Raw genomic sequence first — 24,194 nt, forward strand, 5'->3', positions numbered from 1 at the left:
GTTTAATTATTTGCTAACAGGTTACAATTTCAAAAGTTAAGCTTTTTTTGCTTGTTTATTATTAGTTATAATGTTGTAAGAAATTTCACCTTTGTTCTGTTAATGATATATATCTAAGTGCCTATATGTGTTTTTTTACGTAATTCGTTTTTAAAACTTAATTTCAAGCATTTTAAGATTGATCTGTTCCTGATTAATATTAGTGATGTTTAGTAGGCAAGTTTTAAGATATGCAAAATATTCCGAATATCACAAACTCTAATAAAATGCTCACTTCGTGTTTCAAAGTTTGCGTTATAAAGATCTTACTGTGGCATAAGAGCTTAAACATAATAAAATTACTTAAAACAATAAATTTTCATTAGTAAGAGTAAGTGTGCAGAGTACAATAAACAAAATAAATATGGATGAAAATTCTTACATCTTCATCATCCTCATCATATTCATCTCCTTCCTGAGCAAAATCGGCATAATCAAAATCAACACCAAAAATTTCTTGCGCTTCTTGTAAGGCCCTAGAAAGTAAAGTAATAGTTTAACTACATTTTTGCAGAATTCAGTTTAACTGAATTAAAAATTCAGTTAAAAAAAAATCGCTGAAGGATTTTTTTAAACACAGTGAATTAATTGATATTTTGCAGCAAACAAATTATATAAACAAGTTCTAGAACTTAAGGAAATTGATTGCACAAAAGAACTCTTTTCCCAGTAAAAAAGCAACTCAGCAAGATATTTTTACTAAAACTTTTTATTAATATACTTACGCATCATTATATTTAATGTGCCTTTTTTTCTTCCCCTTTGAAATTGGCTGCCCATCATCATCAACAATAAAATCTGACTCATCTACAAATAATATTAATAACGTTTCAAAAATCAGTAATGAAAAACATTACAAAACAATATATAAATAAAACAAAATAGGTTCTAAGAATACCAATAATACTTGATACTAATAATACTTGAATATCGTTAATTATATTTTTAAAAAAACCTTGTGAATGTGAATCTCTTTCAAACCCTTTTTTTGTCTTTCAAACTTAAATTTTCTTGCCAAAAAACCTCAATCAAAGGTGTAAAAATGACTAGTCCTACTATATATGAAATCTTCAGTAAATGAAATTATAACTATATAAAAAACACAAATTAAAAAGAAATCAGTCTGAAAGAGATCTGTTGCACAGAAGCTTTGAAGTATTTTTCAATTAACTAATAATAAATAAGCCTTTCATAGCTATCACAAAACATCAAATGAAAAAAACTTGCTTTTTTATTTTACCATTTTTTATTGCCTCAACTTAGTTGCTTAGCAATGGAGATTAACTGGGTATGATTTTTCCTCTCAATCACATAGTTAGTCTTCAGTTATCTTAACTTACTCTACATAAGGTGACAATATTGTTTGGTCCTTTTTTGGGACTATTGCCAAATATAAATAACTTCATAGCTTCCCAATTTAAAATCTAACTTTTTCAAAATTTTGGCTACCCCCATATTTTGAAGGTAAGGAATCGACATAAGTAAAGAAAAAAAGTTTACTCAGAGAAAGTAGGTTTTTGTGTCTGATTTTTTAACTCAATATTTAGTTACCACTAATTAATTAGCATATTTTATGTAACCCCTTGGTCAACTTTTTTTTAGCACTGTGCACTATACAAAGATGAAGCTTGAACAGTCTAATTAACTTGTGTATAAGAATATTTTTAGCGCCTACCCTACAGCCCCAGCAGCAAAATAACATGCGCGCATTACCAAGCTTATATCCTTTTTAGGGTTCTATGTTTTTAATGGCCATATTAAGAATACCACATAATTTTGACCATGGTCAGACAACATGGACATTGCTTGAGATGGTGCTCCCCTTTCTCGAAATTTCCACACCACAACCAACAAGAGGACATCCAACCACAACAAAGTTAATTTGCACCTTGCTCAGCATACACGCCAGTTGTTTTGTCTGCAGTCACAATCAAACTCACTATCTCCAGTTCTCTAACCAGCGGCGTGTGTGATGCCTTAACCGAGCTTGCAACTGGAGCACCGACTTTTCACAGCGATACCCCAAACACTATTATATAGTTTGTTTTAGCATAAATATTAAGTTTGTTTTTATAAAAACTTTTTGGCCTTTTTTAAATGAAAGTAAACCCACAAGTAGATTTTGATCACAATCCACGTCATTTGTTTTTATTCTTTATTTTTCAAGATTTGTCTTTTTTATTTCAGAAATTAGTTTAAACTCCGATACATTTTCTTGTTCATTAAAATAATAAATAAAAGAAAGAAATACTATATAAATGAGTAAATAAAAGAAATATAAATATTATACCAGATTCTTCGCCTGATTCTTCTAAATTACCAAGTGTATCTTCTGCAACTCTGGGCTCATCCTCTTCTCCCTCCTAAAAATTTTAAAACATAATAAACTAAAATTCAAAATTTGAAGTTTATATTTATAATACAAATTTAAACAAATGCTTTGCAAACAAATTTAAAACTGATTTCAATTAAATTTATCCGAGCAAAATATTACACATTGAAAATTCTGCTTAAATAGGAAAAATGTAAGATACATATTTAAAAAATAAAAAATCTAACAAAGACAAGTATCTAAGAACTTAGCATGATGTGTGAATTACATCAAATATTTCCATTATATTTCTTCTAAAATTGGAAAACAGCAAGTAAGTAATATACATATTTACAAAATTAAAAACCTAATAATAAGATAATTCAAAGAATACATTAAGTAGTATCTAATAATATACAAGATGAATGAACTTTAACAAATGTTTAAGTTACAAAATTTCTTAATAGACATTTTTTATTGCCTCTTTTTTAGAATCATTGCGCGTAACTATTATCTTAACTGTCTAACCCTATTTTGCATGGCATCCGGATAGAGCTACACATAACTGCCCATGACCAAAAACGGAGCTATTCTGATTGATGAAAAGACCAACTGTACTAAAAGTTTGACCTAGGGATTCATTATTAGTCATGACAAATGCCAAGCAAACAGGAAATTGTGTTCGATGAAGAACAACTCTCTGCAGACCATAGTGCTTAAGGTTATTCTTAGGATGCACACAATATCACCAGTCATGATGGTAGAAAATAAAACTGATTTAGTAAAATTTTTTTACAATCAATCTCTTGCCATCACAATTGAACCTTCTTTGAAGCACAATTTATGCAGTGGTAGTCCAGTTACACTTATTTTTGAAAGATACTCAGGTTGAAATCTCAAGAGGATCCCCCATACTGAGGGAAAAACTATTTGTCACAAATTCTGTTTCACCTCCATAACTAATTTAAAATAAAGAAAAATGAGTTCAGACAAACTTAAAGCAAGCCATGAAGTTTTAAATACTGAAAAAAAAATTTAAAATATCAAAATAAAAATAAATTACGAGCAGATAACTTAGGATTTCGGAATGGAAAAGTTTTCTTCCAATAATTTGTTTGCATTTTGATATTTGGAATTTTTTTTTTTAATTATTTTTCCCTCGGCAATTGAAACTTTGTGACTTATTCTAGACTTGCCTGAACTAAATTTTTCTTTATAAAATTAAAAAAAAAATTAAGTCATGGAGGGGAAAGGGAATTTGCGACGAAAAGTTTCTCCCCTGGTATGGCGTCCTAAATTGTATCATCATCAATGTCATCCCCATCCAAAGATGCTGCTTTGTCATAAGAGTAACATACAACTATGTCACCTGGCAATCTGTTCAGAACAGAGATATTCAAATGATTTACCTAATCATTAATCACCTTCTCTAACTGAATCAGCATTAACTTGAGAACCAAAGGTTTCAGTGAGCAAGTCCTCCACACAGCATTTTAGAGACATTCACACAATCCAGCTTACCACTCCCAATAGACAATAACCAACATACAAATGTGTGCTGTTACTTGCATGTTCCGTGTGAGATGGAAATGATTAACAATCGACTACAATCCCAGAGATTTTACAGTACCACACTTGATCTTTTCCAACTTGATTAACAATAAGTACAACTTGCCTAAAATAAAATACATTTTCCACCAAATGGAAGATCAGATTTCAACAAATCTCGGAGAGTGATATCTATCAGGCTTAAAGCAATAACAGTAATCATGGAAGCTTCATCCCAAATTACGTAATGAGTTTTGACTAAATTCTTATTTGTATTGTGATCTAAATATAGAGGAATCAGTTGTTCTTCGCAGCTGGAATTTTTATGGGTAGTCTGAAAACCGTGTGGGCAGTTCGACCATTTGGTAATAGTGTAGCTGCCATTTCTGTTAAGCAACACACAATATGTTCTAAGGATTAAGGAAATATTTATAAGGAAGTATTAATAGTTTCAATCATAATAGTGTTTAAAAATGAGAGCTTAAACTTTTCTAAATTTAGAATAATTAAAAAATCTGTGGAAATCTTCTAAAATCTCAAATTTACATAGCAAATAAGTAAAACAATAATAAAACAAATAACATACCCCATCATCTGCATCAAAGAGTTCATTAGCGATAGCTTCTCTATCTTCACCTTCTTCTGCTTCTTCATTATCACTTTCTTCATCCTCAATTCTTCGTAATCGTTTAAACTTTTTTTTCTAATGTACAATAAAAGTAATACATTAGTTTCCAGAATACATTTCTTTATATAAATGCCATATAAACCTACACGCACACACATATAGATCACAATAAAGACAAAAAGGAGAAAAAGAAAAGGAAAAAAACGAAGAAAATTAATAAGTTTTATTTACTGTGCATAAGCTACAAGCATATAGAACTCATAAAATAAATTAAAAATACAGAGAAAACATGGAAAATATTAAAGATTAATGAAAAGAGAAGAAAAATTACCAAAAAAAAAAAAAAAAAAATAATAATAATAATAATTAAAAAAATTGAAGAAAATATGAATATAAAGGATATTAAAAAAATTGTGAAGAATTACAAACTTTAAAAAAATTAGATGTTTACAGATGCAACATCTACGTTGCATGTTTCAAAAATGCAAATTGGCAATCAAATTTTTCAACAAAAAATAAGCACCTTTTATGTACTTTTTAAGGACTCAAAAAATATTTTTAAGCACTATATATGTTAACAAAATCTTTTAAAAATTGGCATTTTTTGAAAGAAAATATAACATTTCTAATAACAATATATTGAGTTAGTTATAAAAGAACTCAAGCGTGATAAATAGATTATTCTCAGTCTTTAATTTTATATTTAACCCCTTGAGCATTATATAAATTGTTTTCTTTTTATTAAATAATGTTCCACTATTACCATAACTTTATAGCATTTTTAGTACCATATAGGAGGAACTTGCTTAAAAAGTTAAATAGCATAGAAAACTTTTATCACTGTTTAAATTTTTTAATATTTTAATAGTTTTACAGTTTTAATAGTTTTACAGTTTTAATAGTTTTACAGTTTTAATAGTTTTTAATAGTTATCTTAATAGTTTTTTAATATTTTAATAGTTAAATTTTTTAATATTTTACTATAAACTGTCGTTTTTAGTTATAAAATTAGATTGTAAAAAGAGAGAGAGAGACAGGTGAGAATTTTGCATAAGGTATAAGCATAAACTCTAATAAAAATGATAAGTATAGAAATAAACAAATATCTAATTAAGTTAGACAATATTATAAATTTTGAAGTTAACTATAAAATAAACTTACTCTTTGTACTTTAACCCCTAAATTTTCTTCAATTAAATCATAATCTTCATCTTCTAAAGCATCATCATAATCATCTATAATAAAATGATGAAAATGCTTATAAGCAAATTAAATAAATAAAATATTACTTTGCAATTGTTTTCCTTCACATTGAAATATTTTAGTGCAAAATAATGTCATTATGACAGATTGAAAAAAATATATTAATATAACTTACCATGATGTTTCTTTTTCTTTCTTACAATTTCTCCTTCATCGGAATCTTCCTTATCCTCTTCTTCATCATCATTAATTAGATCTTTCATCTCTTCCCTTAGCTTTTCTTCATCTAAATTTTTAATTAAAATATATGAAATACAAAGAAGAAAAATTAATCCCCACCAGAAACAATTTTTAATTACTAGTTTTTTGTCAAAAGGGTAAATAAATTATTTTCTATTATAACTTGAAATCGCTGTAAATACATAACTCAACAGATAATCCTAAGCGTTACCTAGCGGTAGGTGTATGAACTCTTTCAGTAATATTTATATCGAGCTAGAACAAAAATATTTTACTACTACAAACAATTAAATGACACACCAGATAATCAGAAACTTATTTATATTTGTTCATAAGAGAAATTAAGTCTCACAAACACATTTTCAAAAGCAAAAAGATGTTAAAATCCATGTCAACAGTAATAGTAAAAAAATTAATGTAACAATATCTTATGTGAGAAATTTATCTATAAGTGTATATATAAAATATTAATTACATGAAATTAAACAGCAGTCAATCATTTAACAATAAAAACTAAAAAAATAAGCAAAAGTTCAAGTATTTATGTATTTTCAGGATAAAAATGCATTTATAATATAATATTATACTGTCAAACTGGTTTCACTTAAAAACATTCACTAAACCCACTGAGCCACTTCCTCAGTATGAATCTAGTCTGTTAGTACAAATGGGATTTAAATCCATTTAATTTTAAAAGAAAAAAAAATGACAATTACCATTTATTCCTGCGTCATCCACATTAGAAAGCATAAAAAATTAGAAACAAACATCTAATAAATTGATAGCAGTTTAATACAATAAAATATTTTTGCAAATACAGTGCTTTTAATTGTAGAAATCAAATGAATAACATATTAAAAATCCTCAAAAAACTATAGAAACAACAAATGAATAAAATTGAAATCAATAACAAAGATTACGTTCTAAAAGTAATGTCGCTTAGTATTTTCCCCCAATTAAATAAAAGCATTTGAAAAAAAATAATTTATTTTTTAAGATTACAATAAATTTTTTAAATTGTTAAAATTTCAGTGGTAAAAAAATGTATGATAAATGTGACAAAGGCAACTAAAATAATATCTACCAGAATTTTTTTTTCTATTGTAGCATTTTAGCTGACAGTATTAATTAAACAGAGCAATAAGTTTTTAAAAACTACAGATAATTATACAAAGCTAATTGAATGAGAAATGAAATGTCTAACCGTCTTCTTCTTCATCGTCTTCTTGTATTCAAATTGTATTTTTTAAGATTACATTTAATTTTTTAAATTGTTAATATTTCAGAGATAAAAAAAATTATAAATGTGACTAAGGCAACTAAAAAACATCCACCAGAAAATAATTTCTATCATAGCATTTTAGCTGAAAGTATTAATTAAACAGAACAATAAGTTCTTAAAAGATACATATAATTATTATACAACGCTAATTGAATGAGAAGTAAAATGTCATACCATCTTCTTCTATTCAAATTGTATTTACAATAAATTTTACAATAGATTACAATAAATTTTTTAAATTGTTTTCAGTGATAAAAAAATGATAAATGCGACTATGGCAACTGAAAAACATCTACCAGAAAATAATTTTCCATTACAGCATTTTAGCTGAAAGTATTAATTAAACAGAAAAATAAATTTTTAAAAACTACAGATAACAATTATGCAAAGCTAATTGAGTGAAAAGTAAAATGTCTAACCGTCTTCTTCTTCCTCTTCATCGTCCTCTTCTTCTTGAAATTTACGTTTCCTGTTGATGATGTCCTCATCTTCAGATTCTTCAGCTTCACTTACTACGAAATCAGCCATTTTTCAGGTCTGTGAAACAAGCAAAATATTAAAATAAATAACTTTGAAATCGACAATTATGTCTAAAAAAGTAGGAATTTGCTGGCAAAAATAATGCAAAAAATCTGAGGATAATACATATCTGAATCAAAGAACAGATATAAACTAAAAATAATTTAATATACTTATTATTCTATTTTAAGAAATGATATGCATTGTCCCAATAGCTGAAATCATGGAGTAAAGCACTGAAGATAATCATAGCACCTGTTGAGTTTAAAAAAAAAAAAAATCTGGGACAAAAATAGGATGATTAAGATCAAATTAAAAAAAAAAGAATTTTTTCTCCTCTCTTATTCCTCCTTTTGAACCAAAAATGAGACACACTAATCTTAATCTAACCCACAGATGATTACCACTGGCAAACCATATTTTCTTCGAAGGGAAAATTAAGCAAACATGTGTTTAAATTTACACATAAAAAGTCCATCCACAATTTACTTTTAGTTAATGCTCTACCTATACTTTTATCTGTTCTTGTAACATTAAACATTGCATTCAAGTAATTCACTTAATACTATTGTAATTATTAACTTTTTTTTCTTCCTTTAGTGATGGGAAGATAATTTTTTTTAATAGTTACAACAAATCAATATAGCATCAAATACAAAAATAATAATTTTTGAGCGTAATTTCAATGTGCTTTATCTATTTAAATTTTGAAGTGCGAATGTTAAATTAAGCCTAAATTTTAAAATAATACAGTGGCGTACAGAGATTTGGGAGGGCCACCTGAAAGATTTACAAATGTGTCCTAGTCCTATTTTGGACTTATAACTTAATTTCTGAAAAATCATAATATGAAATAAAAACACTATGAAAATACATTCCGGTATTTATAATCATTCATTTTATTTTAATTTATAAACTTTAATGGATCTTTTTTAATTTAGATGAATAAGGAATCACTATTTGCGATGGAAAGGCGGAATTTATAAGCAGTACTAAAGTGGAACATTAGATACATTTTTAACAATTACCACATTTAAATGAGTTTCATCTAAATAATACGAGAAAATAACTCACTCTGATTATAATTATATTCAAAGTTTAGAAAAAGGTTATTATTGCTTGTAAAGTGAATTAAAAAAATTATCTTGTAAAAGAACAAAAATATTTTTATTGTAATTGATATAATATGGGTGTACAACCCCTTTTAGAATGAAGGGCCACATGCTCAAGTACCTAGATATGTTGATGGAGAATATTTGCATTGATGGAGGTTAAATTTTAACATAAATATCAGCATTTCAGATACAATTCTTTTTATCAATAATTTTTTTTATCAATTATTCAATAACAATCTATCAATCAACATATTTGCAAGAAATTAATTTCTCTTAAATAATTATAATCCTTTTTTTATTGGCGTAATTCGTTTTCATTTTCAAAAATTTATTCAAAACTGAAAAATACCAAACTGATATATTTCTAAAAATTATATTCTCTTCTTATCAAAAAGCAGTTTTGCTGAAATCAAATAAAAATATGTCATTTGTTATAAATATGTCATATCATATTATATAAATATGTCATATTAAAAAAATATCACTTAATCCTCATAATGAGGAAAAAATGATGGTTTTTTATCACATCACGTAGTAACACAAAAGATTATTTTAAAATAAATTAACTCTAATGTAAAAATTAAAAAATAGATAAAGATTTTATTAAGCATCACCCATGTAAATTAAATACTTGAATTAAAGAGATTGTATACTGCTACTAGTTATTTCCACATTTTTTTTAAATGATTGAAAATAAAACAAAAGCATTATAGCTTTAAAAATGATTCAACATTCAATTAGGATTCAGTTTATATTAAGATTTAGGGCATTTATATTTAGAGAATTAAAAGAAATTTTAAGAATATCAAATCTTAAAACAGCTTAAACTTTTTTTTAAGCTACAAAAAATTAGAAACAAAGTTCAAAAACAGTTAACAGCTTAAGAAACCCACATTGAATTGCAAGCATTATAATAATATTGTAAAAATAAAGAGATTTTAAAAAAATAATGGAAATAACTACTAGCAACTAAAATAAGAAAAAACATTGAAAATAACTTAGATTGACAATTAAATCAGCGCAAATAAAGCAAATTAGAAGGGCTGAATAAAAGCCCTGATTCGAAAATCTCAGGCTGTTATAACACTGGTCTAAAAATATAAAAATTTTCGAAACTACATGGACAAGTGTAACAATAACTGCTGAGAAAACAATAAACAACCTTAAGATTTGTGATGAGATCGGATTTACTTAAAAATTGATGACACTTGAACTAAGCAATATTGACATAGTTGATTTTTATAGTTATACTTAGTGTCTAAGTATATAGTTTTTTTAACTTAAAAACTAATAAAAGTTGAAAAACCTAACTCGTGGGTGATCCTTTTCATCAACCGAAAAACTTATCACAATACTTAAAATTTCAAGAATTTGTTATTATTTAAACTTAAGTGGATGAGTTTCTTTGCTTCATTATTATATTTAAAAAAAAAAAACTTAAAAATAGGTAAGAAAAAGGTTCATTACTTCATTTACATTAATAATTATAATATTTCATTATACAGTAGGGAACCGATTATCCGGAACGATCGGGACCATCGCTATTCCGGATAACTGATTTTTCCGGTTTTCTGAATCGCTGCAAAAAGCCGTTTTTTTATTGTTAAACACAACTAAAAAAAATTTTTTTTTGGAAATAATCTTAAAAAGAAGAAAAAACGATGGAGCAATACACTAATGATTATTTCCAAAATGATGGTAAGGTAAACATCTTTCAAAAAAGAACGAAAAATCCTAAAATTTCATAAGGAAAAAAATTTTTTTTTTTATAATGGTGGGAAAATTTATCGAATTTTGTTCCGGTTATTTGGTTTTCCGGTTTTCTGATTTCCGGATAACGGGTTCTGTACTGTAATATATATCAATAAGCACACTTGATACTTTTGCTTACTTTTTAGGTTAGGTAAGTAGATTAACAAAAATTATGCATCTTAATATAATTTCTCAACTTTTTTCATAGCAAACCTTTTACCAAATAGATATTGTGGCACAAGGTTATCAAACTATTGCTTGTTTTTCTTTATTTTACCTACATTTATGTCTTTTTTGTTAAATACTCAAAAAATTTAAGTGTGAAGAATTAAAAATCTAAAAACAATCAACTACAGTTTTTTATAAATTTTCGTTTGAGCCGAGCTAACAGAAAAGTACCAGCATTGACTTAATAAAATATTGTTTATTAATAACAGAATATAAATATTTTGTCTAAAAATCTAAATTCTTCATAATTTAATGAAGAATTAGATAAAACCTGCCATTTTATTTTAATAATATTAATATTATACCACGAATAAGATATGTTTTAAGATTTTCCATACTTTAAGTTTCGAACATCAAGTATATTTTAAAACAGTGGCAGTTTTCACAAGTAATAACTTACAAAGTAATACATCCAAAGCTCTAATCCTAACACTAATAGCATATTTCAAATTTAGACTTATTTGGAAGTTGTTAAAATCATTCATTGATAAGGTAGCTAATTATTTTCCAAAAAAGCCCTCAATGAAAGCAGAAAGAGAAATAATTTTTAACTGTTTACCAAAGTTGTATTTGAGTAGTTATTCACTGCTAGAGTTACACAAGAACTGATACCAAGAACATTTAATTCTATTAATTTAGAAAAAAACCTAAAAAGCTTATCTCCACAAGAAAAATGTGCTTCGAATCAAATTAAATTCCCATAAAAGAATTATAAACAAATTGGATTCAATACATAGCAGAATGAAGTGACTAACAGATTTTTACTTATTGGATAGGCTAACATATTTTTACTTATTGGATTTTTTAAAGATAATATAATGCTAAATACTTATTTATAATTACGCCTTTAATATAATTACATGGGAAGAATCCATTTTATTGAACTAGGAAATGAGACAACACGAGAAAATTAAACACAAAAGATGACATAAAATCAAGTAGAGAATAAAAATTAATACTGACAAGCAACAATCAAAAACAGATACTTACAAGCAATTTGAGTAAAACGCCAACACTTAAAACCTAGTTTTTCATAGTAACTTTAGAGTGGCAGTGAAGTTTTTATAATCAAAAGAAAGTAAAAGAGTAAATCAGGTGATAACTAATAAGGAATAATGTTTCTCAAGATGTAATAAGCAAATTTGCAATATCAACCATTAAATATTTTTTTATTTATATCCACATACGAAATATGATTTGAAGATCAACATAACATAGCCAGACTTCGTCAACTAGCCTTGCTTGATATTTATTGATATTAGCCTAAGATTCAAGGAAATGAAGATCGATTTTTGAAGATGGCAACGGAAAAAGGGTTACCATCTTCAATTGTTGCTGCCACTATTTTTACAATTGGCAATTGAAATGGTCTACAGTTGACGCAGAGCAGAACTGTCTACCAGTGGTACATGAAGGAGCGTTCAGACGATCAAAGTACTTTAAACACAGTATTCGTGCGAATTCAAATTGCATTATTAAAGAAAATAAAGCAAAAACTGGAAACGAGGAATGGTACGGAAACACAAAGGCGAAAAAAAGTAACACACTGCAGTTGAGAGTAAGATATATCAAATGAATAATCTCAGAATCCGTGATTTTAAAATTCATTCTAATTTTAAAATTATTGAATAAAGATTAAAAAATAAAATCTTATTTTATTATGCATTCAAGTATTTTAATCAGCCATGTGATTTTATAAAAAAAATAAGAAAAATTGTAAAAAATGCTCCTTGTATTTTTAATTGTCTATGTCTACATTGAAATAGAGATAATTGAGCCAATTATGGGTATTGGCGATCGAAATGGGCTGCAGGTGGCGTAGAGCAGAACTCCCTACGTATGGCAACACTTCACAAGCTTTCCCCATTAGCTTGTGGAAAGTCATAGAGGCTGTTGTTGTAGTTCATTTACGTCGCATTAGAGCTGCACAATGGGCTATTGGCGACGGTCTGGGAAACATCCCTGAGGATGATCCGAAGACATGCCATCACAATTTTGATCTTCTGCAGAGGGGATGGCACCCCCGCTTCGGTAGCCCAACGACCTGCACGCGAAGTCGAGCACTTTACGGTAGCACAGTTTAACGAGGACCAATACCGCACACCCTCGGTCCCTACGCAGACTGATGCAAGTGGTCACCCACCCGCACACTGACCGCAGCCAGTGATGCTTGACTTCGGTGATCTGCTGGGAAACGCGTCTTAACGATCAGTCCACTGCGAGACCATAGAGGTAGGAAGTACGTTAGTTTTTCTCTTTATTTTCCTATAGATTAAAATCTTTTAAATTGGAAAACTATATGGAACTATAAACTACATTAAACATAGTTCTAATGAAAAATATCACGAAAATTTTAAAATATATTTTCATTAAATAAAATTAAAAAAAATATTAAGAAAAGGTGAAAAGAGGAGGAGAGGGAAGGGAGAAGAGTTAAAGGCATGAAACCGGTCTCTCCCCAGATGGCGTATTCGAATGTTGCAATCACCAATCGATAAGAGATTGCTGTTGACGTACATTCGTACAAGTTTCATGGAATGAGGTAGCTAGATCATAACTTTACTTTAACGGTTACAATCAAGTTCATCACAGACTTCCCTTATGAAAAAATCGAGGTATAAATGAGGTATAAACGAGGTATATTTTAAAGGTATAAAGGAGGTTGTTATTTAAATACGTCGTAAAGGTTGAAAAGGGTGCAAATGAATACCTCAAAATCAACCTCAATTATACCTTAAATATACCTCCAGAGGTATATATGTTTCAGCCTGAAGTATATTTTTTTACACTTGTGGAAGTATTTATTCAACAACCTAAGGTGTGTCATTTCACACTTCAGGTTATTATAAATCAACCTCAGGTGTATTTTGTTCGACATCAGGTAATTCTTTTTCAACCTCAGGTATATAATTTTATGCTTGTAGAGGTATATATTTTTCAACCTATGGTGTGTCATTTTACACTTCAGCTTATTATAAATCTACCTCAGGTGTATTTTGTTCGACATCAGGTAATTGTTTTTCAACCTCAGGTATATAATTTTATGCTTGTATAGGTATATATTTATCAACCTATGGTGTGTCGTCTTACACTTCTGGTTGTTATAAATCAACCTCAGGTGTATTTTGTTTTACCTCAGGTAATTATTCTTCAACTTCAGGTATATAATTTTATGCTTGTAGAGGTATATATTTTCAGCCTAAGGTGGGCCATTTTACACTTCTGGTTGTTATAAATCAACCTGAAGTGTATTTTCAACAATTGGAAAGGTTATTTTTAATTAGCGCCATGTGCTCCATGTTCTACCTTAAGTTATTATTTCGTAACCTCAAGTATATATTTCTGTATTTTTAGAAGTGTTAATTTATCAACCAAAGATGTTTTTTTTAGCACTTACGAAGGTGAGGTGTTATACGGACCACCTAGTTTATTAATTTTTAGACTCACTATATAAAAAATATAATATATATATAAAGGTATTATATATATTATATGAAGAATAATGTACATTACATTTTTTTCACTAGTAGAGATAATTTATCAACCTGAAATTTTTAATATTAAACCTTCGGCAGTAATTGCTTCCTTTGTTAAGCTATAAAAGAAGATTTCAAATGCATAATTCTTCTATAATTTTAATAGATTGATTTAAATCATCTTAAAATAACACTTATCCAAATTCCACAGTTAGTAAAAATTATTTATGGGAACTCATACTCGTATTTTTAGAAGATAGTTGTCTAAGGTGCTTGAATTTTTAAAGCTATAAAACTACAAATTTAAATAATTAGTCAGCTCAAATTCGAAGTACTTTTATTTAAAACTAAAATTTCACTTTTTTTACAAACCAACAAAATTATTTTAAATACTGCTTCCGTCTACATGTTGAAACTTGTAATTATTGGAACCTAAAAGGAAAAAAAATATAAATTAGTAACAAAGTCATATTTACAATAATAGTGGCAGGTCTTAAAATATTAGAAAGTATTTTTTTTAATGATTTAAATTAACTGGATGAAATTAATTTTCCTTTTCAGATAAATATCTTCTGCCATTTCTATTCAATCCTCGTAGCTAAAAAGCATGACATGTATCACAGACACAAAATAAAATACACTGAAGACAGTATTACCATTAACAACATTTACAGAAATTCAAATATACAGGGCGTTTATAAAGTCTCGGACCCATTTTGATGTTTAATAACTCATAAAATAATAAAGATAGATTAAAATTAATAACATAAATGGTTAGATAGACTCAAAAACTTTCATGAACCTTGTCAATGAACTTCCACGTGTTCCTCCGTCCTTCGTCGCACGGAGAATATCAAGTCGATAGTCAATTTCACGCCAGGTAGCGGCAAGCATGTCGGCATCCACAGAGGTTATTGCGGTTGTAATTCTGGCTTTTAGGCCATCAATGTTCGACACAATCCTCCTGTAAACATTGTCCTTTACAAATCCCCAAAGAAAAAAGTCCAGCGGCGTTATATCAGGTGATCTGGGTGGCCAAGGAATTGGACCTCTTCGCCCAATCCATCTTCCTGTAAAATGGTCATTCAAAGAACTACGAACGATGATACCCCAATGAGGTGGTGCACCATCTTGTTGCAAAAAGACATGTGGTTGAAGCTCTTCTAGTTGGGGAAATACGAAGTTTTCCAACATGTCTAAGTATACGACTGATGAGATTGTCTTTTCTGTAAAAAAGAAAGCTACCTCTCGTGAAACTGACCATCGACTTGATATTCTCCGTGCGACGAAGGGGGCACACGTGGAAGTTCATTGACAAGGGTCATGAAACTTTTTGAGTCTATCTAACCATTAATGTTATTAATTTTAATCTATCTTTATTATTTTATGAGTTATTAAACATCAAAATGGGTCCGGGACTTTATAAACACCCTGTATAATTCCAATCTTATTATGCAATTTTAACACTTTTTATTTTTCTATACATCTGTAACATTATGGTAAGTTTAATAATTAGATTTCCTCCCCTTTCTTTTTTAAAAATCTTTAAACTCTATAAACCTAGTCTATATTTTTCAGCTTTTTGTCAGACTTCATGAAACTAGCAGCTTTTTTTAAAATTTTTGACGCTGATTCTGAAAAGGACTTACGTTATTGTCAATCACATCAGAGTTTCTTAAAAAATAGTTATTTTAATAATTTTAAATCAATGTAATCTAGAATCTACAATCGTTTAATAAATTAAAATTTTAAAGTTATGTACCAATTTTTATTCTTTTTTTACACTCAATTGAATAGAACAAATTACATTCTGATAAGGAGCATTTATTTTAAAGTTGTGAGTAATTTTATGTGAGGAAAATGTCTAAGAGAGAATGATTTGAAATAATACTTTTAAAATAAGTTGAGTATAATATCTCCTATATAACTTATAATACCGAGCAGAATAAAACTAATAGTTAGTTGTTACAAACACTTGTTTAAATATAAATACACATCCCATAGGATGAAACTCAAAATAATGCATATTACTTTCAACAATAAATGTTTTTATTTGCAATTGATTTTATTCAATTCAGGATTAAAATTGCATACTATTCTGACTTATTTCTAAAATATTTAAGATTTCCGAAAGTCGCACATTTTTGAAGTAGTGAACCATAAACAGCTGCATGAAAAAGCTCATAACCTTGAAACAAATTGTCATATAAACTTGAAATCGGATTTAATTTCATTCTGCCCAATATTCTAAAAAGTAATAACAATCTGCTTAGTAAATAATTAATGTGGGTAAAATGCGAGAAAATAACATGTAGTGAAAATAGCAGTTTTGTGATCAAACATGAAGAAGTGAACTAGTACAGTTACTAAACTAAACTCAGTGGCGCGACAGCCTACCCTTATGAAAAAATCGAGGTATAAATGAGGTATAAACAAGGTATATTTTAAAGGTATAAAGGAGGTTGTTATTTAAAGACGTCGTTGAGGTTGAAAAGGGTGCAAATGAATACCTCAAAACCAACCTCAAATATACCTTAATATATACCTCCAGAGGTATATATGTTTCAACTTGAGGTGTTTAATTTTACATCTGGGGTGAGGTAGATATTTACTACTTTAAAGTGTTTCATTTTCAACCTTAGGTTATTACTTATCAGCTTGAAGTATATTTATTTACACTTGTGGAAGTATTTATTCAACAACCTAAAGTGTGTCATTTTACACTTCAGGTTATTATAAATCAACCTCAGGTGTATTTTGTTCCACTTCAGGTAATTATTTTTCAACATCAGGTATCTAATTTTATGCTTGTAGAGATATATATTTTTCAACGTATGGTGTGTCATTTTACACTTCAGGTTATTTCAAATCAACCTCAGGTATATTTTGTTCGACCTTAGGTTATTACTTATCAGCTTGAAATATATTTTTTTACACTTGTGGAAGTATTTATTCAACAACCTAAGGTGTGTCATTTTACACTTCAGGTTATTATAAATCAACCTCAGGTGTATGTTGTTCGACCTCAGGTAATTATTTTTCAACCTCAGGTATCTAATTTTATGCTTGTAGAGGTATATATTTTTCAACCTGAGGCATGTCATTTTACTCTTCAGGTTATTTCAAATCTACCTCAGGTGTAATTTTTGATAGTTGGAAAGGTGATTTTTTACTAACGTAAGGTGTATTATTTTTCACCTCAAATATAGGTTTTTATGCTTGTAAAGGAAATTTTTTTAATCAAACTAAAATATGCCATTTTTCCCTTCAGGTTATATTTTTTTATGCTAATGCTGGTAATTAAATATAATTAAAATATTTCTCCTTAGACTGCTAATTTTTAACCTAAAATATATATCTTTTCACTTGTAGAGGTATTTATCACTCTGATGGTTGGAGTTTTTAATGTTACACATTAGGTGGTAATTACTTATTAACTTTTTACGGTCTGTCTTAATTTTCACTGCTAATCCTGATGCTAAGAAACTATTTTCTAAACACATAGGCGGAATACGGATGAATCTTTCTTTCGAAAGAATTTTCGACTGATTTCCATGTATTGTGTGAAGAAAAGTAAAATGCAATGCAAAGAATATATCTTCCTTTAATTTTGAAATACAACCCATTGGAATGTATTCTTCCTCACACAATTCAGAATAGGAATTTTCCCTTAACGCCTTTAATTTATAGTTTGTGAACCTTGTGCTAATTTGCAGTTAAATAGTTCATAAAATTTATTAATCTTGAATTAACATGTGGAGTTGAATAATGTTAAGTATGCTGACTCATAAACCTTAAAAGAGCATTTCAAATGTTTCTGTAATTTTAATAATTTCAATTAAACTATCGTGAAAAGAGGATACATTTGTTTCAGAAAAATGTGGGAACTCATTTATATAGAACAGATGTTAAAGGCGCTAATTTTTTGTAAAAGCGAAATAACAGCAAATTTAAATAATTTAGCCAGCTTACAAATAAAAACTTTTATTAACAAAAAAAACTTAATTTTTCGTTCAAGAAATCAAAATTCTTGACAATTACTCTGCTTCTTCTGCAAGTTTGCTGTGCTTACGTTATTTGGAGCATTGGAACCTATAAATTAAAAATTTGAATTAGCGAGAGTCATATTTACATTGATAATGACAAATTTTAAAAGATTAGAATAATATTTTAAAGCTTATTTCGTTGCATAAATCACCTTTTATTATTATTTCTATTCAATTTTGAATAAATAAATGGTTTCTTTAGTAACAGCAGACGAATAAGAATAATAATAATGACCTGCAAAACTCTCCTCCCAGTATATTTCAATTCTTTATTTTGACTGTTTAAACATATCACTTAAAAAAGCTAATTTTTCTATTAGATGCATATAAAAACTGCTGTAGAAATAACACGCTTATTGAAATTCTTAATTTTCCAATAATTCAACCGACCATTTTTAATTATGGATTGTTATGCTGATATTTAAATTTTTTTCTCAACAAATTTTGAATAAATTCAATTACACTGGCCTGCTTGTTTAAATTTTTAGTCCAATTTCGCAAAAGAAATTGTACTAAAACCAATTCTCAATGCTGCTGATTCCGAAAATAATTGTCTATCACGTAAGGTTTTTAAAAACAAAAGGTCATTTTCAACCTTTTATTTAATGTGATCAAGAATCAATCATCTTTTAATAAAAGAATGTAGAACATCAATGTTTTGTGTTTTTCATGCCCCATCGAAATAAAAGCAACATTAAGTTTATATGTTTACTTGCCTGAGAGAATAATTTAAGATAATGCTATAAAATAATGTTTTCAAAAATCAAAGATCATGCAAACTTTATCAGTAATTTTTTACGTGAAAAGATTTCATTGAATCAAAGGAGAATAATTTACTTGTCTTTTTTCTTTTTGATGTATATTTAGAGTTACTCCCAGGGGAAGGCTCTCCAGTTACTAGTCTCCACTTCCTCCTAGCTGCAGAGCACGTATTAATGACAGCCTTATTCAAACCTTGAAATTCTGGATGCTATTTACGGAGCAGCTCTGTAAAAGTTGCATGTTCAAGTTGAGTAAAATCAAGTTATATAAAAGTTGCATAGCAAGTTTCATTTGGAAATTTTCAGATGAGATTTTTTTTTAAGAAATTGAAGGAAATTGAAATATATATTTATCTAACTTTGATAAGTTACTAATGTTGACAACAAAAATCCAGAGTCAATAATACTTTTAAACTTTTTTAACTACAATATAGGCAGATTAAGTATAGGTTCACCAAAATGATTTTAATATTTAATTGAAATAATAAAATTATTTTTTTGGAATAGCTGTACTCAGTAAATTTGTTTTATACAATATTCTTTGTGGATTAAAGATAAAAACTATTTTATTAGAGCACACTATTTATACGAAAAGTTTTCATGTTCTTTTAGTCTCTTTACGAGTCTTCACGAGTCTCATTAAAAATAAATTGAAAATCATTCCAAAATATTAAACTGCATCATGTTGATCTAGAATAATATTCAAGATTTTGCCTTAGCGGACTAAAAACTAAAATAAAACTAAACACAGTGGCGCGACAGCCCATAGAGGGTCAAGGTCTACTGTGCCCATTTCAGTTTTCTTGACGTTGGGCTCTGGGATGCAGGAGCAGATGTTCCGGTTAGGTGGTCAGCCGAACGCGGAACCCCCAGTGTTTAGTTCCCAAGCATGCTTGGTACTCATTTATCGACCCACTGAAGGGATGAAAGGCTGAGTCAACCTTGCCCGGCCCAAGGATCGAACCCAGGACCTGTGGCACGGAAGAGCGGGGCGTTGCCTTAGTGGACTAAACGGACAAAAAGTTTGAATTTTGCATGAGAATTTTTTAAATGGATGCCAGTTTTCCTTCACCTATAGTTGCCTTTTTGCTAACTAACTTCAGATATTATTTAATAGGTGATACACATACAAATACTTTTAAGATACTCAACTAAACCAAGCTTATGTATAAAAGGGCAAGTAAACTTAAACTAGGCTGCATTAATTTCTTCGTAAAAATTTTAGTAACTTGTACTTGTCAGAATTCAATATGCTGTTGCTGGAATTATTATGGTGTTATTGAAGAAATGATTTCTGATGAAAAGATGCGTTCTCTTAATCTTAATTTTAATGTTGAACTAAGCCATATTACACAAGTAACTAATTCTGGCAACTTTAACTTAATTCCTGTGACAAATATATCTTCTGTTTGTATTTCCATCCAGTGCGATGACACTGGAAAAATTTATTTTGCTAATGTGGTGAACAATCTAGAATTAGAATAACTTTTTTCTCTCTAGAGGCAATGTATATGTAAGTTCAGTAATCCCTGCTTATATATAATGTAATCGCTGTTAATATCAATCACTTATTATTACCGAAATTATTCGGTTCTGATTTTTTTTTCATTGATATTATAGTTTTCTGTGATCCTTACATAATTTAATGTTATTAGAATTTAATTTTCAAAATTCTTTATTTATTAGCGTTATATTTTTACTTACTCTGCACATTTAAAAATAAAAAAAATTCTTTTCTTTCTCTGCGATAATGTTAGAATTTCTAATTTCTCATCATTTCTGGAGTTTAAAAACAAAATATTTTTCAGATTATGAAAATTTATGAAGTTTGCTTTATTAATTTGTGAGGGGGGTTAAAAAATTAGTTCACTAAAATTAGCTTGAATCTTATCTCATATTACATATATTTTTATTAAAAAAAATTTCAGATTTTATTAGGAATTCTCATATATTTTTTTATGAAATTTGTTGATTTGATATGGTAAACTTGTTTCCTACCTTAGAATCACCTGTTAATAGTAAACATTAATTTAAAAAAATGAATATTTACTTCGAAAAACAGGATTGTTTTTTTTCTTCATGTTTGTAAATATATATTTTTATGAAAATGCAACTTTTGAAGAAATATTAAAATTTTTGTGTGATGTATTTACCCTGATTGCAATTTTTATTGTATATGTTTATTTTATTAGTTAAATATGTATGTTAGATTTTTGTTGAAGGCAACAAATATGCATTTCGTTCCTTACAATAGTATTATTTATTTGTTTTATTACCTGCAATACATAAAAACTGTTAACTTTCAATTTTCAGTGATTTATTTATAAGAGAAATTATGAACCTTTTACTCAATCAGCTTGCATACTGCTACGTTAAAACATATACATTTAAGCAAAACAAAAAGAATAGTTATATTTGAATAAATTACAAACAATAAAATATACTGTGCGTAACCTGCTGTAACGATTCACCAGTAACGTTACCCTAAACAGCGACGAGAAATATTTAGATTGATCTGTCTTATTGCTAAGCCTACAACAATAGCCTCAAAGAATATCCTCCGACTTAAATAATGTAAGATCAGGACGCGTCTTTAAAACAAAAATAATGAAATTTAAGTTTGAAAATTGAAGCATATTTGATTAAAAGTGACAAAGCTAAATTAATAAATGTCAAGCACACTTACCGAATTTTAAAGAAACTTTCGATTGTAAACACACACGCCATTTGCCGGCTAGCACGGAACTCTGGGAAGTGAGCTAGTTGATATGAAGTGTACTTTAAACAACCTTAAAACAACCTTAGGTATAAATAAAATGACTTCATACATCTCAATAAAGACCTCACTCTCTTTAGTTGAAAAAATTATATTTTTTATACCTCGTAAATACCTCTTTTGTTACAAGTGTAAAAAAAACAACCTGGTGAACCTTAAAAACTGCCTCATGATTCTGGTTGATATGAAGTGAATTTTAAACAACCTCAAAATAAGCTTAGGTATAAATAAAAGGATTTCATATACCTCAATAAATATCTCACTCTCGTTAGTTGAACTAAGGTCAATTTTTTATACCTCAAAAATACCTCTTTTATTACAAGTATCAGAAAATCAACTTGATATACCTTAAAAATCACCTTATCAGTCTGGTTGATTTGAAGTGAATTTAAAACAACCTCAAAATAAGCTGAAGTATATATAAATCAACCTCGTACACCTTAATTACAACCTTTACGAGGTATAATTTTTATTTCTGTTTTCTCTGCAACCTTAAATATACCTCAAATATACCTCAAAACAACCTTAATACCTCAAAAATACCTCAAATCAACCTTAAATATACCTTAAATTTTCATAAGGGTATAGAGGGCCAAGGCCTACTGTGCCCATCTCAGTTTTCTTGACCTTGGGCTCTGGAGTGCAAGAGCAGATGTTCCGGTTAGGTGGTCAGCCGAATGCGGAACCCCCAGTGTTTAGTTCCCAAGCATGCTTGGTACTCATTTATCGACCCACTGAAGGGATGAAAGGCTGAGTCAACCTTGCCCGGCCCGAGGATCGAACCCAGGACCTGTGGCACAGGAGCGAGTACAGTTACTAGTTTTCAATTATCAAATATCTAGCAAACTATTGTTATCAACAATTACATAAATTCTGTAGTTTATTAGGAGAGATTACTTTTTCTTTTAGGTATAAATTCAGAACTATATCCTAGGGGAAGGCTGAGCAGTAGCTTGCTTGTCTCTTCTTCTGCGCCGCCGCGCATGTGCTATTTACAGCCTAGGCCATCTCAGTAATATCAGGGAACTGTGGATAAGCTCTGTAAATATATATATATATAAAAACTTGGTATATATATATAAACAATAATATAAACTTTGCAACAAATATCCAAACGATAAGCATACAGCTATAGTAGAATTTCAAAGCAAAATTGCTATTTTAAAAATCTTTCAATTTTCAATGATTTATTTATAAGAGAAATTGTGAACATTTTTCTCAATTAATCAGCGTGCATACAGCTACGTTAAAACATATACATTTAAGCAAAATAAAAAGAATAGTTCTATTTGACTGAACTACAAACAATAAAATATACTGTGCATAACCTGCTGTAACGATTCACCAGTAATGTTACCCAAAACAGTGACGAGAAATATTTCGGTTATTCTCTCTTATTGCTAAGCCTACAACGATAGCCTCTAAGAATATCCTCCAACTTAAATTATTTAAGATCAGGACGCGTCGTTAAAACAAAAATAATAAAATTTAAGTTTCAAAATTGAAGCATATTTGATTAAAAGTGATAAAACTAAATTAATAAATGTCAAGCACATTTACCGAATTTCGAATAGACTTTCGATTGTCAACACACACGCCATTTGCCGGCTCGCATGGAACTCTGGGAAGTGAGTTAGTTAATATGAAGTGTACTTTAAGCAACCTTAAAACAAGCTTAGGTATAAATAAAATGACTTCAACACCTCAATAAATACCTCACTCTCTTTAGTTGAAATAAGGTATATTTTTTTATACCTCATAAATACCTCAATATCGTTAGTAGAAAAAAGGTATATTTTTTATACCTCGTAATTACCTCACTCTCGTTAGTTGAAATAAGGTTGATTTTTTTATAGATCATAAATACCTCTTTTGTTACAAGTGTAAGAGAAACAACCTCGTACACCTTAAAAATCATCTTATCAGTCTGGATGATTTGAAGTGAATTTAAAACAACCTCAAAATAAGCTTAGGTATAAATAAAATGACTTCATATACCTCAATAAATACCTTTTTATCGTTAGTTGAAATAAGGTAAAAAAATTTTATACCTCAAAAATACCTCTTTTGTTGCAAGTGTAAGAAAATAAACCTGGTATACCTTAAAAATCTCCTTATCAGTCTGGTTGATTTGAAGTGAATTTTAAAGAACCTCAAAACAAGCTGAAGTATATATATAAATCAACCTCGTACACCTTAATTACAACCTTTACGAGGTATAATTTTTATTGCTGTTTTCTCTGCAACCTTAAATATACCTCAAATATACC

The 24,194-nt window shown here is 28.6% G+C and overlaps 1 protein-coding gene and 2 long non-coding RNA genes across 3 annotated transcripts in view; all 3 read right to left on the reverse strand.

Moving 5' to 3' along the window:
• The window catches only part of Spt6 (transcription elongation factor Spt6), a 52,821-nt gene extending 40,529 nt beyond the window's left edge, over positions 1 to 12,292 (reverse strand). Inside the window, exons 1-8 of the mRNA XM_087157842.1 lie at positions 11,856 to 12,292; positions 7,671 to 7,788; positions 5,905 to 6,015; positions 5,688 to 5,761; positions 4,485 to 4,601; positions 2,330 to 2,402; positions 765 to 846; positions 422 to 515 (exon numbers count right to left, since the gene is read on the reverse strand). Of these exons, the coding sequence (XP_087013968.1) occupies positions 422 to 515; positions 765 to 846; positions 2,330 to 2,402; positions 4,485 to 4,601; positions 5,688 to 5,761; positions 5,905 to 6,015; positions 7,671 to 7,779 (660 nt within the window). The 5' untranslated portion in view covers positions 7,780 to 7,788; positions 11,856 to 12,292. The remainder of the gene's footprint in view (positions 1 to 421; positions 516 to 764; positions 847 to 2,329; positions 2,403 to 4,484; positions 4,602 to 5,687; positions 5,762 to 5,904; positions 6,016 to 7,670; positions 7,789 to 11,855) is intronic.
• Positions 12,293 to 14,507: 2,215 nt separating this feature from the next.
• On the reverse strand, positions 14,508 to 23,770 carry LOC147815943 (uncharacterized). The gene is made up of 3 exons (XR_015431472.1): positions 23,485 to 23,770; positions 22,822 to 22,963; positions 14,508 to 14,773 (listed from the first exon to the last, which is right to left on the reverse strand). It is a non-coding gene; the product is annotated as an uncharacterized LOC147815943 (long non-coding RNA).
• LOC147815944 (uncharacterized) lies at positions 18,345 to 22,505 on the reverse strand. Its single transcript, XR_015431473.1, has 3 exons — positions 21,835 to 22,505; positions 19,225 to 19,374; positions 18,345 to 18,433 (listed from the first exon to the last, which is right to left on the reverse strand). It is a non-coding gene; the product is annotated as an uncharacterized LOC147815944 (long non-coding RNA).
• Positions 23,771 to 24,194: the final 424 nt, after the last annotated feature.

This window comes from Parasteatoda tepidariorum, chromosome 2 (assembly GCF_982258835.1).
Source record: "Parasteatoda tepidariorum strain Cologne lab strain chromosome 2, Ptep-v5.0, whole genome shotgun sequence".
Classification (NCBI taxonomy): Eukaryota; Metazoa; Arthropoda; class Arachnida; order Araneae; family Theridiidae; genus Parasteatoda; species Parasteatoda tepidariorum.